Source organism: Solanum pennellii, chromosome 1 (genome assembly GCF_001406875.1).
Source record: "Solanum pennellii chromosome 1, SPENNV200".
Lineage (NCBI taxonomy): Eukaryota > Viridiplantae > Streptophyta > Magnoliopsida > Solanales > Solanaceae > Solanum > Solanum pennellii.
Window position 1 is genome coordinate 90,030,821 of NC_028637.1, and position 19,378 is coordinate 90,050,198.

General features: G+C 31.4%; 1 protein-coding gene across 3 annotated transcripts; it reads right to left on the minus strand.

Moving 5' to 3' along the window:
• Window positions 1-1,974: 1,974 nt before the first annotated feature.
• Window positions 1,975-6,748, minus strand: LOC107016208 (pyrimidine-specific ribonucleoside hydrolase RihA-like). 3 transcript variants are annotated; one of them, XM_015216733.2, is made up of 12 exons: window positions 6,399-6,581; window positions 6,125-6,304; window positions 5,877-5,987; window positions 5,028-5,363; window positions 4,762-4,938; window positions 4,357-4,641; window positions 4,030-4,152; window positions 3,732-3,929; window positions 3,331-3,584; window positions 2,992-3,196; window positions 2,586-2,891; window positions 1,975-2,491 (listed from the first exon to the last, which is right to left on the minus strand). In XM_015216733.2, the coding sequence occupies exons 1-12, from the start codon at window positions 6,579-6,581 to the stop codon at window positions 2,183-2,185; spliced, it is 2,667 nt and encodes an 888-aa protein (XP_015072219.1). In that variant the 3' UTR covers window positions 1,975-2,182. The 3 variants fall into 3 exon arrangements, 2 of the variants coding, with proteins under 2 accessions (XP_015072219.1, XP_027770457.1); XR_003576823.1 differs by lacking the exons at window positions 1,975-2,491; window positions 2,586-2,891; window positions 2,992-3,196; window positions 3,331-3,584 and having other exon boundaries at window positions 3,788-3,929; window positions 4,340-4,641; window positions 6,399-6,748; XM_027914656.1 differs by lacking the exons at window positions 1,975-2,491; window positions 2,586-2,891; window positions 2,992-3,196; ... (1 more) ...; window positions 3,732-3,929; window positions 4,030-4,152 and having other exon boundaries at window positions 4,420-4,666; window positions 6,399-6,746.
• Window positions 6,749-19,378: the final 12,630 nt, after the last annotated feature.

The window sequence follows — 19,378 nt, forward strand, 5'->3', positions numbered from 1 at the left end:
TTATTTTACGATTTGATGTTTATTTATTTATTATTATTATTATTTTAAAATTGTTAGTCAACTATTTGCTATCTTAACTTTTCAGGGTTTTGTTATTATTCTATTCTAATGTTATTTTTATTTTTATATATTACGTTATTGTTGTTTTCATTTCTAATTATGTTGTTTTAGTTTGATTGTTATTTTCCATATTCTCTTGGGATAAGTTTGTTATGTTTTGTTGATGTTCAAGTTATATTAAATATATTTGTTAAAAGGGCCAATGAAAAAATTCTCCGTCGGTTTTGGAGGCCTTTCCATTTTAAAAGACGGAATTTTATTTTAAGTTTACATATTTTAGTTGTTGAAATGGCCGATGAAGAAATTACCGTCGATTTCCAAGGCCTCCCATGTTAATAAGACGGATCTTTATTTTTTAGTTATTATTTGAGTTATTCATTTTTATTTATATTTATTTGGCACTAACTCTTTTACTAAGTGTCTTTACAGGTACCCGGAGGTGTTTCTCCTTTTATTTCATTATTGTAAATATTGACGTTAGGCAAACCTTAGGCCGATAATTATTATTTTATTTTATTGTGCATATTGAATGTTTATTATACTTGTACATTATTTTATATTCTTCCTCAATTTGAAAAAAAATGAATTCAGTCGTGAACCACATTTGTGGATTCCGAAGGGTGCCTAACCCCTTCCCTTCGGAATAACTTGAACCCCTTACCTAGAATCAATTTGGTTTCGTAAATCATTTAATGGTTTCCTATTTTTCCTAAAAATTAGGTGGCGACTCTTTTTTAAAACTCGATTATTTTTTAAAACTTTGTTAAAATTGAATTAATTAATTATTTTCGAGTTGCCGCGACGTTTCGCCCTATTTCATAGAATAGGGATGTAAACAAAAATGAAAGTTAATTACATTAAATAGCACTCATAATTACTCAAAAGCCCTCAAATTTGGGAGTATAATTTGACATCAGAATAATTTGATATGCTAATTGGTAATCAAAAAGTATAACACATGATGTTCGTTAGCCTCAGGTAGAGGTAGGGGGTGTTTACGGGATGGTTTAGGTCGGTTATTAGTCAAAATTAACATCAAACCAACTTAATCGGTTTTTGAAATCATCACAACCAAATAAAATTTAATATAATATACATTTATCGGTTTCGGTTTGATTTGGTTTGTTATTTGGTTATTAACCATATGCATACTAATTCATTCAAAACGTGAAAAAAGTGACAATAATTCATTTAAAACGAAAATTAGTTAGATGACTGAAATTAAGAAACTTTCAATCATTGAATATACTATGAATAAAACTTCAAAATTCACTACTTTTGTCTTAGAAGGAAGAGACATTTTCAGTTCCCACAAATAATTATCATAAATACTCATATACATGAAACCGATAAGATAAAATGTTCTTACCTTGGGCATTTTTACTTTCACAAGTAAATTCTAAATAAATTTTGCTGGATACATATATAAGATTTTTAAAATTGTTTATAAAATAGTATATTATGTTATATATATTATTTATCGGTTTGATTCGGTTATTTATTCAAATTTTTTCAAAAAAAATTATAATCAAATCAAATACAATCGATTTTTTAAAAATCTAAAACCAAACCAAATCAAACCCTAAATAAAATTGATTCATTTAATCGTTGGTTTGATTTTTTAGTTTGGATCGATTTTTATCCAAATCGTGAACACCCTTAACCTCAAACCTTTTTCTGAGAGTAAGTTTGATAGAAAAGTAAATAAATGAAGAATTACTTGAGGAATAATTAATAGAACAAAAGGAAAATATAAAGTCGGGATTCTTATTTGTACAAATGGTACTTCGAGCTTGGAACGAGCAAGAGGATATTAATGAACATATAAAAATAGTCCTACTCTTAGTAAAAATCTTCATCAAGATGTTTAAAAACACAAAGGCATTTGGTAAGGATAGAAAGGGAGATTTCCTATGAGATACATGTGACACTTTTCGTTTTTTAACGAGTCACGAGTAAAATAATTTCCTTTATTTCCTCCCCATTAATTATAACAACTTTAACTGTATAATGTACAATTTTGTTACTATTTCTTAAGCAACAATAATGAGTTAAGTGGCAATATTTTTGATGAATTAGTGGTTGAAAAAATCACCTAAAGAAACTTTTTCTGGAAGAGCAATTAAGGGGTAGTTTTCTTTCTATTGAATGGTGTATTCCAAATTCTTCTCTGCTTATCAAAGCTTCCAACTATAGCAGACTGTTTTACATCACCTAGTCGATTTGCAAACGCGTTATAATAAGCTAATGGATCAACATTCTCCAATACTCTCACTGATTTGCCTTGCTTTTCGTCGATAAGTATCTGTCCATCTTCAGATTCACACCCTGAGGCAGATACTTTTATGTTCTTGACACCAAATGTTGATTCTAGTACAGAATGATCACCAGCCAAAACTACTGCTCCAAGGATTTCTCCGAGAAATGTATCCTGTTATGATACAAACATTGCAAAACATTTCCAAAATAACGCGTTCAGTGTTAAGAGGACAAAAGTTGGGATAAATTGAATTGAGATTATGTACCATATGTTTGTATTTAGGATGTCTCTTTTTCAAGTGGTGTAGCCTTGAGAGCAAACGCCTTGCGAAGATTGCTTCAGGTGTCCTTTTAGTCAGGTTAAGCATTTCGAGAATTTCAGGAAATGCACTGACTTTCTGCTGAATGCCAAGTGGAATGAGAGTGATATTAAGATCTGAACTCAAAACGGTTTGTGCAGCTAGAGGGTCAAGAAACATATTCAGTTCCGCGAATCTATTAGAAGGAACGTTGATCACGTTTCCATTCTCAATGTTGTCATGATTCATGTGTCCTCCAACAATTATTATATCCTGCATCAGAATATAAAAGGCATTGCTGCCTATATTAGTACAGTTATTGAACGAGTTATCCCGCCCTGGCTCTTTCTCAAAGGGTAGAGGAAATGCTTGCCTGGATAGCTTTGGTCGTATTCTCGCCTGTAAGAACGATCTTTGCTATATTAGTCAATGGACCATTTGTTAAAATGGTAATCTTAGATCCTGGTCTGAGTAATTTCACTGCTGACTCCCATACTTCTAGTGCTAGAGGTTGTCTGAGTTCGGGATGATCAGTGTCTCGTAGAGCTCCATATTTCATAGAATTTTCAGCTGTATATCTGAAATCGTTAAGATGAAGCAGATAGATCAGTATAACTGCACATTAAACAAATGGACATGTGAAAGACATGAAATGTTAATGCTTTACTGCTTTTCCTTTAGGCAAATGATTGACACTAGCTAGACCATGTACCTGCGAGGACTTCGTGGCAAAGAACGAGATAAACCATAAAGAGTGTCGGAGTCGAGGAATCCACCACAACCTTGTGGGATAACCTTGTTGTACTTGCAGTCACCAACTGCATAGAAAATAGGATCAGACTGGTTCATTGCAAAAACATCTCCAAGGCCCACGGGAATGTCATCACGACCCATCATATGAAGCAAATCATACACAGAATCAATGGTTGCAGCATTCGCCCAGCCAGTTGGACTCACAATTATAGCCTGAATGGAAGAAGATATTGCACATTGACAAGCATTGCTACCTCAACTTAGTTATTTTACAAAATTTAGTCCTTTATTTTAGACTCAGCCTGTTTCTGCAACGTCACTCGGGATAGAGGATCTAAATCAAAATAGAAGTCCATTTACCTTCAGATTAATTTCTTCTATTGGTAACTTAAGGAGGTAAAAGAGAGCTAGAAAATCTCCAGCGCTCATATCCATATCAAACACAACATTCTTTCCAAGATGTTTGCCTCTGAAATCTGGTTTGTAAAGTACTTTTTTGTAATAAGGAAATTGCGTAGAAAAGTTAAATCGTCCAGCGTTTTCTCTTCTGTTTATAACCTGTAACCCATGATAAATATAGTATTAGTTCTATAATTGTCTGTGCTTTTATCTTACATATGAAAATGCAACCAATTTAAACCAGAAATTAGTAACTTACATCCAGAAAGCTAACGAAAAACTCTCTGTCCAGTTCACTATTAGCATTTCGATTGGGTTTTGCTCTTATAGCAACAAGAATAGGCACTCCTCCTGGACCAAAAACTTCTTTTGTATAACCATCCTGATAAACACCACCAAGTCAGAATACATAACAGTACAAATTTAAGTATAGAGAAGTGAATGAAAAAACAGAAATAAACAAAGAAAATCATCCCATGAATAAGGAGTTAAATCATGCTTTTGCAAGTTACAACTAAATGTCAACTTTACTAGAGACAATAACTAAAAACCATAATCCAGATAATGACCTGAAACAATTCATCACCTGACATCTGCCTCTCCTGTTCTTTTCTATGCAGAATGGATCGCGAAGCTTAGTCTGAACATGACCACTGTGAACTTCATTTCGTGCTACGCTGAACTTTGGAGTTATATGACCATCAAAAATAGGATTTGATCCATCAGAGATCCCATATGGCTTGTTTGAAGTAACTATAGTGATATTGATATACTCCATTTCTGCAAATTCATTTTCTCCGTGCTGGTTGTGTTGTTTCTGCATGATTGAAGCAGCTACACCAGACATAAAGGAGTCCCACATAAAATAACTCTGCGTTTAGCAACACAAAATAAATCTGCATTTAGCAACATTGTCATCAGTAAATCACATTTTCACTGATGTTTTCATATAACTATGCATTTACTAAGCTCAACATTTCTAAAATATTACCGTGTTGAATTGGTCATCAAACCAAGTATCACGGGCCATTTTCAATGACTTGAAACAGTATTGTGCCTCGTAAGTATGCTGATTCTTCTCAAAAGTTTCAATAAACTTTTCAGTCACCGGAATGGTGTTTGTGGCATCCAATGGGACAAGAGTTACTGGAATGCCGGAATGAATTACCTACAGCATAAGGGAACGATGACAGTTGTTTACCAATAGGATTAGCTACCGCATATATGCAGTGAAAGGCCTATTGATTTCTGTAATACCTGATAAGCAGCAAAAGGATCCATAAAGAAATTGAATTCTGCATAAGGGTTGCTTGTGTAATCTGTGAATAAATTGCCAACTTCACCACATTGCTGCGGTTGGCAAGAGGAGCTGACATTCTGAGGACAGCAACCTGTAGGATTCCTTGACCTTACTCCACCTCCCATTATGTAAATGTGCTCAACATTTTTCTTTAAATGTGGATTACTTAGGAGAAATAGCGCAAAATTTGTATGTGACGCGATGAGAAAAACCACTGTAGGCCCAGATGAAATCGTGTTGATCATTACTTGCTGCGCCGTTGGCTGTCGAAGAGGTGAATAATGTCTCTTCCCCTGTTGATAAGTGGAAGATGAACATGTTATGAAAACATTTTAAACATAGGGGAACTAAGCAATAGACCTAAGCTCCTTCATCTAGTAATTTCACAAGGGATAAAACTTATCTTCTCCTCAAAAATAGTTGCATTAGTGTCAAGTCTAGATATACACATTCAGCACCTTCCGAAGTAAGACTCTTCATTACTCATATACAAGAAAAAGTTATATAATTTATGCAACTGCGTACATTCTACCCGCCCCAGACCACACTTTATGGGATTTCATTGGGAATGTTGTTGCTATATGCCATTTCATTGTGATTGACAGACAGCAAACAGAAGACAGATTTAAGTAGGCAGTGCTCTTTGGTTGATTAAACGATATTCTGCCGTTACATTCAACCATACTGCAGACTGCAGACTGAAGTTAAATTGTCTAATTCTGTTTCTTCTTGTGTAAAACCAGAAAAAATGTGATTAGGAAGCTAGACAAAGTAATCCTCCATTCAGTTTTAATGCAAAATGATACCTGTGGGAGGAAGCTCTTTCTGAATCCAAAATTAGAGTCGATATCCAAACGTCCTCCAGGACCTACAGGAATAGCCTGTCTGAATCTACAATAACCAGCTGTAGCATTTCCCTAACAAATCATTGAAAAGTTAACACACTCAAGATTTCAAGTAAACGAAAATTATGAAGACGTTTAACTAACCAGCAAATGATTCTTGACTCGCAGAGTAGAACCAAAAGTAGAGCAAATGAAAAATTTATGTTCACCTGATCAATTATAGGGAGATATCCACCAACATCAGGCAGAATGGTACCATTAGGAAGTATTCCACCTTCACCTCCCACACCAACAACAATATCGTCACGTCCCATCATGTAAAGCATATCATACACTTGATTTACAGCATGTCCTGCATCAGTCCATCCATTTGTGCTAATAGTTATTGCCTGCAGCCCAAAAATAACTCTCAATATACGAAAATATATCCCTTCCAAGTTATATTACATTCCATGACATGCTTTCAACAAAAAAAAGGCAAACCTTTAAGTCTATTTGTGATGTGTTAAGTTTCAAAAGGTAGAAAAGAGCAAAGAAATCATCGGTATCCATATCTGTATCGACAAGAATTCGATGACCCTTTACTCCATTTACCAACAATATTAACACCATTGTTAGCATTACAACAAGTTCATGTAGCAGCAACATCTTCTCTTTCTCCTTCATCACAACTTTGCTTCTGATTTTCTTCAAACTATTAGTTATTAATAGGAATAAACAGAAAGGGCTGCAAATTAACAGAAGGAATGTTTAAGGGATTTTATAGACACAATAAATTCTTTTATATAATATTAGTATCAATTTAAATGATTAATGGGGTACAAAGTAACACTTTGCTCAACAAAGTACAAATTTTGTCTGGGATATATAAATTTGAATTCGTGCCGAAAAGTTAGAAGTGATCCCTACTTTATTTTGGGGCACTTCAAATTATTTTTTTTAATTTTTACACCTATTTTTGCTATAAAAAAAAATTGTAGGCCAAAGTATTCTTATTGATGACCTAATTTTGTGTGATATCTAAGTTTAGAGAACTTTTACTGTATAGGTTTGGTAAGAATAAAGTTATGTCTCTTATTTTACTGTATAACTTGTGAATTATGAATCAAACATATGCCTCTATTAGCAAAGTTTTTTAAGAATTAAGTGACATAACTTGTAATTACATTATGATACAAAATATAAATTTATGCCGTAATTTTTTTCAATGGTAGAGATATTTTCGGCCACTTTAGCTCTTAGTATATATTTTATTGTGTTTTTTGTATCCTCGTGACATCTTAGATGTATTATGTCATGTATGATACGTGTGTCTACTCGTTCAATTTTATAATATTTTAAGTGTTTACTTGTGCACATTCAAAGTTGGAGAGCATAGTTGTTCGTTAGCGCCAAGTTAATGGTCGTATTATGCCTATTTTTTAATCTTAAGATGTACCAGAGATAAATGGTGACTAATCTTTAAGATTTTCGATCACAAATGCTAAAAGATTCTAGCAATTCATCAAAATTTGTGGTCAAAATTGTAATGATCACCATAACTAGGTATCAAAGACAAGTCTTGTGACTGAATTTTACTAATGATTTGAATGTTGTATTGTTAAGAGAAAGTGTTGCCCAATATGAAATACAACATTCAGGTGGTCCACTAAAAAATTTGCTCCAACTTTTGGCTAAATGGTTATTTTTTTGCACTATTTTGCTAACTAGGTTAAATCTTAAATAGTGACACCAAAAGATTCTATTTGTGTAAATAACCTTTCTAAAAACAATTTTTTATTCTCTTTTACTTATCCATTTTATTAAATCAAAAGAAAATTAAGTAATTTTTCTATGAGTAACCATTTTTAAAAAAATTTATTGAAATATTATTCATCAATTTTATATTTAAAACATTAAATTAATAAGAGCAAATTAGTAAATAGACATTTATCTAATTACAATCTAAAACAATTATAACATAGTCTAAAATCTTACAAGACATTATCTGGAGTTATTCTAACCAATATTGACTTGACTATCATGTGATTTTTTCTTGTAGTTGGTGCAGTCAAAAGTTTTTTAACGATATATTCTTTCAGTAGAATATAAAATACAATTAAAATCCAACTATGAGCTTCTTATTGAAAAATATCATTAATTAGTAAAAGTATGTTATCTCTAATAACTTAAGTTTTTAGATGAGACAGTCACACACTTCAACATGATATCATGCAGACAAAAATCCTAAGATCGAATCTCACTGCTATAAAAAAAAAAATTCCACGTATCTACATGTGTGGTGGGGGGGTGGGGGGAGGTTATAATTAGTTCTTGTAAAGCACTCCAAGTGTGTGTTGAAATATGGCTCCAAGAGGTGAGGTCAATTCATCATGTTTTGTCATTAAAATGGAAAGAGGATGAGGCTGCAAATTGGAGAGTTGCAAGTGACTGATGATCTCTACTTTTGCCTTGTTTTTTCCAAAAGGAATGGGGCCTCACCATAATCTTGACAAAACAAAATCTTCAATAAGATCTTTAAGTACTCACTCACTATACTTTGGAGACAATGTTTCAACAATCAATATTTTACGATTAGTGTTTACCTCAATTTACGTGTATTTCAATTATTTCATCATTCTATGTTTTAATAGAAAAAGTATAACAAATAGTCGAAATAATATCAGCTGCCTACTTTTAGAACGAACTGTATTTAGACTTTAGCCAATTATTTAACTAAATTAAGCCAAATTGCGGATCGTTTCTTCTCATTTTCCTTCTTCAAACCAGTGAGTCCGAAATTTTAAATTGTTAAAACTTCAAATCTACAATCTGAATGTGAACTATTAAAATCGAACATAACTCATATTGTCTTCATATTTTAATTTGAAATTTTAAACTCTAAAGTTTTCGTTAATTAAACTTTACAATTGTCTAAATTTCAACTATTCCTTAATTAAAAGGCTAAAACGACTATTTGTGCCCATCTCCCTGAATCACATTTATTTAATTTTTAAGATTCCAATTTTAGAATGATTAACCAAATAGATATGATAACTAATGAAATAATAATCCATTCAACTTAACAAAACTTTGTACCAACATGTGTATGTGTCCGTGTAGTGTTATTTTAAGTCCAATCAACTTTTGTCATGCCTCTAAACGGTTTTTTCTCTCTGTCCCTAATTATTTTTTCATTTTTAAATTAATATATTTATTAAAAGATAATAAGTAACACAGCAAATTTATCATTTTATATTTATTAATTATAAAATTGATGAATTAAAAATTTAAAATTTTTAAGAATATCTTTTTTTTTTCCAAAATAATTAATTAAGAGTATAACATGTAAAGAAAATTATCTTTTCTTGATTTGTTAAAATGAACAAATAAAAATAAAAAATTGAACAAGTAATTAGGGACAGAAAGAGTATTAAATTTACTCTATTTCCTCGTATTTAATATCTATATTAAAGCTCGATTAATTTAAATTTACATAATATAGATTTAATACCTATATTAAAATACGATGAATCAAATTTCACATAGCATATTCAGGAGAAAACATTTCATATCAAAGATTTTTCTTCATATTCAGAATACAATAATCTATGTCTTTTATTAGTTTATGAATAGCGCAATTTATTAGTGGAAAAAAAAAAAAGATTCCAACGGATTTACAATATGTCGATGTCGGTAAGATTCTTTGTCGTGTAATTAGAGCACAACTAACATTACCTTGTCGACAAAAGAAAATAAAAATCCAACTTAATTCATTTGTTTGACCTAAATTAAAGTGAATATCAACATTGAGAACCTCAAAAAATTGCTAAAAGAACACCAGAAAATGGACTTATTTTCTTTAAGTTACTTCCCTTGAATTTTCTTCACTTTATACTATTTATAATCTTGTTGGTGTATGGGCCTAATCTTGATTTATAATTTTTTTAAAATAGTTTAAAATTCAAAAATTTTAAAATAAGTTATATATATTTGTGTGATTGTAAATTATTTCATTAAATCTAAAGTGAATACTTGATAAATATAATTAATATTGGTTAATTTGAAATTGTGTTAGATAATTTTTGTTCTACAATAAATTATATATATTTGTGTGGTTGTAATAATCTTACTCTTTTTTTCTCGAAAACCTAATGTGAGAGGGCTTGTTGAGAATCGTATTTTTTTTAATCTAAGAAGTTGCAAAAATTTACACAAAAATATCAGCGACATTCAAGTAATAACACTATAACTAAAAGAGATGAATTTAAAAATTAAAAACAAACTAAAATGTAACACCCCAAAAATTTATAAGCGAAGACCGGAACCATTCTTTGTTTGTGTATAAAGTCGTACGGAGTGATTGTTGATTGTGTATAAGTGTTAAGATCAATTCTTTAGTATGAAATAGATTTGGAGAGGAATATATTAAGGTCACAAGAATGCCCTAGCACAAGGTTGAGCTGAAAATTTCCTTACCGACTGAGTTTTGATATAAAATTCTACTTAGGTCAATTTAAACGCTCATCTTTCAACAGATAATGAATTAGGGGACCTATGACAATCAATTAAAGGTATATGAGTCTTCTTTCTAATGCCATCAAGTTTTTCTTATTTCGAATTTGGAGTAAAAGTTTATGGTCATTTTACTGGAACATGTTCAGATTGGAAAATTCGGTCCATTTGGCGACTCGCTGAATAGGTTGTTGAATTGCCGAATTAGATCGCTGGATTGCCCAGAAAACCTTAAGTATCTATCTATTTTGACGATCTAAAGCCCTCATTTGGTGAACCCCTATCTATTTCACCAATGAGACATTCAAATCACCATTTTAATCGATGAAATTCATCAAAAGATCGTTATCTTCTATTTTTATGGTCTTCATACATTCGTAGAAGGATATTTCTGACCCTTTTTACCCTCAATTAACTTTCCTATGTTCATCTTACAACATACGTATAGCAACTCTCAAATCCGCAATTCTCATTCTTCCAAAGATCAAGAACTCCAATATCCAATTTCTCAAGATCTAAAGGCTCAAAGTTCAAGATTCTCTTAAATAAATCCTTAGGTTTCAATCAAGATTCTTCTCCACATTTCATCTCCAAGAAAATCGCAAGGAAGACAAAAACTAGGGTCTTAAGTCTTTCGATTATGTTCTTCAAATTTCTTCAAAAACTTTGTTCTTCCAAGTATATAAGGTTGTTCATAGTGTTGGACAAGTTCGTCCTCACACCCTATATCTAAATTTAGTCAGTAAAAGTTCAGTTCAGCTCAGTACTTTACCCACAATTTTCATGAAATTCAATATATGGATTGAGTTTCTTATTTGTATCCCTAGTTCTTGATTATGATATTTTATATATTGATATCCTTGAGTTGTTAATCATGCTTATAATTCACATGAGTTTTAGTTGATAAGATTTTATTGAAAGTCTTTGTGCATTTATTTTCATGGATTGGTTTTGGATTTTAAAGTGAGCTCACGAATATGACAAAGTATCTTTTGAGAAGAGTGTCGGTCCCGTTCAGGGTGTAGCAATGAGTTCCATAATTTAGAAAAATCAGTAATTAAAATTTTAAAACACTTAAAAAAAGAAAAAAGAGTTGAGTCTAAAGCAGACACATCAACGAAGACAAGTCCATTTCAACTCTTCTGTAAAATAAAACAAAGATTCTTTTTCATGAAGAAAGTTAATGCTGAAGCAGACACATCAATGTATCGTGTCTGCTAGAGGTGTAAATGACCGGGTTGGTTCGGATTTTTCAAATATCAAACCAAATCATTTGTGTTGGGTTTTTTGAATTTATAAACCAATAAAACTCGGGTTTTTCATCTTCTAGTTTTTCGGATTTTTTCAATAACGTATTCATACAAACATATAATTTACTTATACATCAAATATTTCTTTAGTCCTACCAAAATGCAAGTATCTAAGTTATTTCTCAAGAAAATAACAAAAAATATGATATGATTAATGACGCTAAAATATCCAACAAAGAATAACAATAAAATAGCGTAACAAATAATGCAAATTAATAAGTCATAATGAGATTGATCATAATTTAAAGTATTAAATCATGCTAAAATAAGTTTAGCAAGTATTAGTTACATGACTAAATAGTAAAAGAAAGTAAAATTAGATCATGTATTTTAATTGTCTAAATCTATGTAAAACTAAAAAACAAATATTCAATATTATTGTCATTCTTAGTGTTGAATTGATTTTCTTTTTGCATTAATATTAATTTGATTTTTATTTAAACTTTATTATAATTACCAACATGTATGAACTATAATTTTTATTAGATCATTAAGAATTCTAACTTCCAAACATGAAATAAATATATTAAAAGATTAAAACTATGAAAAAGTATAAGAAATATTTAAAAATTATATCAAAATAGGTATTTTTACGCATAAAATAAAAATTTAAAATTATATATATAATATCGGGTTGGTTTGGTCTCAGGTTGGTTTTTTTCACTTGAAACCAAACCAACCCAAATATAGTCGGGTTTTTTTTCCAACACCAAACCACTAGTCGAATTTTTTTCCGATTTGACTGAATTTGCGATTTAATTCAGTTTTCGGTTCGATTTTGTACACCGCTAGTGTCTGCTACACCTCAACTCCCTCTTATATAATAAGAGAAAAAGGGAGTGAAGGCGGAAACAGACACGTCAATATTGGAGACGTGCTTACTTCACCTCAACTTCCTCTAATATAAATATTTCCAAAATAGAGCATTGAAGCTAAAATAAATACGTCGGGGTGTCTGCTTCACCTCAACTGGAGTTGAGGCTAAAATAAATACGTCGATGTGTCTGCTTCACCTCAACTCTTTCTTATATAATAAGACAAAAAAAAGATAATTAATGTTGTAGCAGACACGTCGACATGAATTACCTCGATTCCCTCTTATTATATACTAGTTCTGGAAACGTGTCTTGCACGTTTGACCTCTACTATTGCTATAATTTATACAAGCCCAACTCTTATTGACACAAACTTGCTCAACATTGTCTGAAGTACTCCTATCTATGTTTTTGTGCATATAAAATAAATTCTTTTTAGTGTTTACTTTCTGCCTAGATCTTAAATATCAACAAATTTTTTTTTGGGATAATGAACAACTTGTAAGGCTAGAATAATATTTTTACCAATTAGAAATATCACTCAAAAATTCTAACCCTAAAGGCTCCAAGGCTGATGTTTCTTGGGACATAAATACTCCAACAATCATTAAAATTGAAAAAAATGAACGAAGGGCACAAACAACAAGAAAAATAGTGATCAATAAAAAAATATTACATGAGAACTATTAGATGATGTATTTTTCCATCATTAAAATAAAAAATGAACGAAAAGGTACTAATTAATAAGAAAAATAGTGAACAATAAAAAAATATTACATAAGAACTATTAGATGATGAAACACAAAGTGTAGTGAATTAATATTTTTTTTATCCAATTTATAAAGGGAGAAATTAAGTACATGAAAAGTTGTGAATGAATGTGTTTAATGGTAGAAGCTAAAAGGTTTAACAATCAAATTCATTAATAAATGAAAAAAGATAAGTTGTAACATCTAATCATGTATTTGGTCTAGTTTAATTGTCATTATTAATATAATTTTATAATCTAACTTTGAACTTAAAATCTTTCCACTAAAATAATATATGATAAGAGAAAATGCAATTGGGGAAGGCACTAGATTCCAACTTTTTCAGAAAGTTTGACAAAGAAAAATGGAAGATGCAATACATGGAAATAATGTTGTATCCACCCACCCAAAAAAATCCATGCCTTAAAGAGGAAATAAATTAGAACTATAAAATATTTAGAAGGGCGGTGGTGAGGTATATTGACAGAATATTTACTATGACTTTGTACAAAGAGAGTTTGATTTGTCAATTATTAACACCTTATATCCATATTCTCCACCACAATATATGATAATAAGGCACTAACTTCTCTTTATTACAAGTCTCAGAATTAATGAGTCCACTTCATTTTCTTTTCCACATTGTGGTGGAGCATGAAATCATGTAAACAACGACAATAATAACTATGCTCAGATTCCAAATAAATTAACACTATTACAAAATTATTATTTTTTATTTAAAATGTTTGAGATTATTTTTTTTATAGATATTTTAATTAAATCAATAAAAAAAAAATATTTTAACAAAAAAAAAGTCAGGAAGCTTTCTAATATTTTCATGAGAATTTATTTTTTGTCGTGCTTTTTCTTAGTGAATTGATTCGGTAAAAAAATTATATTTTATAACATAAAATTTTCACTGATCTGTGATACAGGAAAAACCTTTGTTTCTGATAATGTAAGATCAACTAAATGAATCATCCTTTCTTTCATTTAAACTCATGATATCATATCATAATATATATATATATGTAATAATTTATTTTCAAGTGATGGTTATCACCTATGTAAATCTTTTTTTTATTGTATTCTATCTGATTTAACTAAGTCTTGATTAAATCAAATATTTGAAAATCTTTTTGAAATCACTTTCTTTCATGGAATAGTTTTAAATTTATACTATATCCCCTTTTAACTTCTTCTTTTTTTAAAAAAAAAAATTGAAAATAAGGAAAGAAAAAATAAAGATAATGAAAATTGAACCGTCATCAATAAGATGCTACAGAGATTCCTCATCCTCTTTTAAGTTCAAATTATGTAAACGATTTTTTTCTTATAAAAAAAAGAAGAAGACGAAGATACAAATTTAAAGTGTGGATAAGAATAAAAATTAATCAAAAAGGAAAGGAATTAGCTAGTCTATACAAGCACAAAGTTATTTAGAGAACTTGTTTTCTAAAAAAAAAGTGACTTTACTTTCTAAAAAAATTATTCCATGACAGTCTTGGTCAAAACTCAATAAAGCAACCTCCTAGAAAAAGAAACAATAAAGCAAACCCAAACTAAATCTAAAAGATTTTTGTTACTATGCCAAAAGCTTAGGCTCGTTACTATTAGCACAAATAAACAAGTAATATTTTTGGATTTTTCCTCTTGCAGACTAAACACACACATATAACATGGTACACCTTATATAGGAGTGAATGTTGAGTATGTTTTAAATGGTGATAAATAAATTATGCTTGTTTAAGATGCGTTTTAATTATGCATGATCGGTAAAATAACAAGGAAGATAGTAAAAAGAATTAGCAATAATATAAGTTATTGCTAAATTACCATGAAGTAATTCATGTGACTGATGTGGAAGTAAGGATTGAGACGCAAATCAGGTAACGTTTTAAGTTTCTGGGATCAATAGTTCAAGGAAATGGGGTGATTGATAATGATGATACATAGCGATAATATATATGGGGATCTCGAGATGGATGCATAGATCAACATATTAGGAGAGATAAGATCATGGAAGCAACTATCTGAGATAAGGTGGGTGTGACCTTCGTGGTGGACAAGATATGGGAGGCGCAACAAAGATGGTTCAGATACGGAAGAAAAGACACACAAATGCCCTAATGGAGAGGTGTGAGAAATTATCTATAGTGGTATAAGAAGAGATCGGCTGAAGAAGTTTCCGCAAGAGGTGATTAGACAGGAGATGAATGGAAAATATGAAAGGTCGAGAACTATGATAGAAAGTTAATAGTCAAGCTTTAGCTAGTTCCTTTTCCAAAATTGCTATTATTACTCCCCTACTATCCTATTTTTCAATTTTAGTATCATGTATTGTTTCCTTTGCTTTAGTTATCATATTATTTTGTGTTTCTATTGTTCTCTTCTTCATTGTTTTCACATGACTTTTTTTGTTATTACATTTTGCTTTCCAGACTTATTTTTTATATATGTTATACTTGAGTCTAGGGTCTATCAAAAGTAATCTCTCTATGTCTGAGGTAGGGGTAAAATTTACTTGTTCTCTACTCTCCGCATATCCTACTTTGTGGGACTAAACTGCGTATGTTATGATGTTGTTTTATTTGAGCCAAGGATCTATTGAAAATATTCATTATATCTTCACGATAAAATGCATACTTATGAGATCAGTGTATATGTGAATCCTTTATGTCCATTCTACTCCGTCATCAATATATAAATGAATCATTGTAATTTGGCTATGCAACATCCTGCTTTCTAAAAACAAAAAAGATTAAAAAAACCCTACATGGCTACACGATGTCAATGACCCTTGGTTTAGAGACAATGATAACAAGTATCCATCATAACTCGTGGCACATAAAAACATTAGAAAAATAAAGAGAGATGAGTTTGAATACTAGTAGAAGTAGTGGTGTTCTTTAATTATAAGATTTAGAGAGTACTAAGTGCACAATGAATTGGTCAAAGCACTTTAGGCAACCACTAATACATTTTTTTATGGCTAAGCTAAGTGTGATTGTAATCATGATGATAATGAAACCATAATATAGGAGCCTGGCTAATTATGTATTTCAAAGAATACCACACTTATTGGTTTCATTTGCAATTTTTAAAACCAAAAATGAGGAGGTATATATGTTTTGAAACACTAAAAAATTGGATAAAAGTTTGATATCATCTACTTTATGGTATGACCACGAGTCCTTTTTACTTTTTGGTGACCACCAAACCAGCATGACCTAAGTCCTAACCTTTGCTACGTGGAACTCTATTATATTTTACTTTATATTAAAGTAATGATCATGTTGATTGTGAAACATAGGTAAGTTCAAAAATATGGTTTCTCAATCACTAAGTAGATTAAAATCATTGGAGACTAAAAGGATTAAATCTCATCAGATGATTTATTTCACTTACCTATGCGTTCATGACAAAATAATCTGATACATGTGCTTGTGGAAGATAACAGATATGATAAAATAGTTGACATGCATACAAGTTGATCCGAACACTGAAACAATGCCTAAGGCATGACTAAGTGGATGGGGGACCGTGAGGCAAATCAGTGTTGAGCTCCCCACCATAGGTGCAAATAATAGTAAGTGGATGGTGATGCAATGGAAAACGTAGTGCTCAAAAAATGCAAAATTAAGGAAACTCGTTGACATTGCTACGAAGTTTTATTAGTTTTCAAATGGGAAAATAAAAAGGTGGGGAAAACATTATCAATAAATTGGTGACAATGATAGTGCTATTCCCACCCAAGAAAGCACAAGTCAGAGCTTTTAAAACATTTTTTACCCCACAAAAAGAAAAAAAAAGGTGAGGGTGACTTATCCACAAAAAACACTTTTATTTAATAAAAGGATGTTGGTCGAATATATTTTCCCAAATGCATGAACCACAATGTCAAAATTCTTGCAACACAATCCATTCAAAGTTGAAAAATTCTATTGAACAAAATTAAACTATTAGAGGATATTGGAATCAGTGTAACATTTTCAACTAAGAAAAGTTTAAATATGTAAAAGTAGATTTGTTTCAGATTTTTTATTAGACCAAAATAGCAAACGTGAATTTCATCGATTATCATCATTACCGAGTTTCATACCCTAACTATCAGTTGTTCCATTTTTCTACATGGATTATCACCATATATGTATTAAGACAGACATCAACTATCAGTTTTTTCCTTTTTTTTTTTACATGAACAATGGTGATCTCCTATTGGTCTTTTCCCTAGAACTGTTCTGAATTAGGACATTATCATCTCAGGGCTGAATCTTGGGCCAACACAAATAGGGACACTTCTATAAGGGGATTTCCCTTATTTGAGCTGACAACTCTTTTCTAATTTTGTCCAAACCCAGTCCTACAACAAACTAGGGTCCAATTAGCTGGCAGAAATGCCAAAACTAATAACTAAATGACATTAACATACAACATGCATGATGGGAAAGAGAAAGGCTTTATAGCCGAGGGTCGATTAGAAACCTCTCCACCTCTCTACCTAACACAAGGTAGGGATAAGATCTGTATATAGCCCACGTTCCCCACACATCACTCGTAAGATCACACTAAAGTATGTTGTTGAAGTTGTGTTGTATCTGAACCAACTTGCGCACACCTCGACATCAGGGAAAAGCACAACATAATTAATTAGTTATGCGAATACTGAAATGCACCATGGAAAAATAACCCGGAGGTTACGGGCCACAAGCTTTGCCCGTTTCTCTTTGACCTTAGATAGACAGACGCATGGCCAGCAAATTTTGGTGTTTTGGTGTTAGTTATATACTAGAATAGGCCCAATACCACTTCCCAAGTTGGTGGACCTGTATTACCTTCAAAATCTCTAATCCTAATACTTACTCAACACTGTGAAGTAATAGATGTAAGTTCTTCAAAATCTCTTACATAATTAAGTCTGGCTTCAGAAACTTTTGAAGAACCTTTCAGGTAAAGTAGGAAGTTTGTAATGGATCAGAAGTATCATGATTATGAGGTGATGAATTTATGATAGAGTTCACAGAATTCATCAAGATGGTCCATACATACAGGCTACAGCCTACCAAGAGCTCGAAGAAACACAACTAAATCAATGATTCAATATCAATATTGAAAAACTGCAATTTCTTCAATGTTGCAGCTAAGATTGTGGAATGATCTCTTTGTATAATGCCTTGCTCCCTCCCCTTATATGTTGGTCTTTTCCATTGGCAATGTCCCAAAAGGTTTGGCACCATAATATCATTTTATAAATAATTTCAGGAGTTCTAAAACTCAGAGCTATTAAACCAATCAGCTTAGTGTTTTATCTGAAATTTTGCTTTTTCAAACGAAATTCCATTATCATTTAAACATTTTATTCAACTACTACTTGTACAATTATACAAACCAAACTATTTATAATCCTTCCCTAGTCAAATATAGTGTAATAAAAAAATGGGAAAGAGGGAGTACAAGTCATTTTGGAAGTTCAATTATTCAATTCTCCCCAGGCAACTAAGTGGAAAAGCACATTTTATTTACAATCCCTTTGGGAAAGCACAAATATTATTATCAGTTTTAGAAGTCATGCAGACAAGAAGTTCAGGGACTGGTCTTACAAAAGACCACTTATTCCCCTAACATATTAAAGTCAAGTAACAAAGTAAATGTACTATGCATACCGCACTCTCGTTCCCTTGCTAGGGAACCAAATACGCAACTTCTCTGGTAAGAGAATAGAATTATCTAGAGCACACACTATCTCAGAACAGTGAAAGAGAGCCAACTTTTACATGTAAGAAAATTATACTAAACATAAATTCTACTTGCTGGGGGAAAATTTCTCAGATAAACCTACTTCTCTTGAAACTTGAAAGAAGCATAATCACTTTCAGACTACAAGACAAACTGCTTCACTATGGTAAACGAGTATTTGTAGGCAAATTCACAGAGACACAAAGGATTCTTTTAACCAAAAAGCATGCTATTCTCTCAATCTTTCTTCTCTATTTTGATGTGTTATCCACCCGGTGTCTGTTACCTGCTTTGGGAACCCGGATTCGTGCTAGGAAGTCTCGTTTGGGTTGGGGAAGGGGGGGAGGGGGGGGGGAGGG

Bases quoted from the DNA above. Each gene is read 5' to 3' on its own strand.
- LOC107016208 (XM_015216733.2), bottom strand. From the start codon at position 6,581: ATGAAGGAGAAAGAGAAGATGTTGCTGCTACATGAACTTGTTGTAATG. The intron at 6,305-6,398 runs GTTTGCCTTTTT...TTTGGGCTGCAG, and splicing joins CATCACAAATAGACTTAAAG to GCAATAACTATTAGCACAAA. The intron at 3,585-3,731 runs GTAAATGGACTT...TCTTCCATTCAG, and splicing joins TAGAAGAAATTAATCTGAAG to GCTATAATTGTGAGTCCAAC.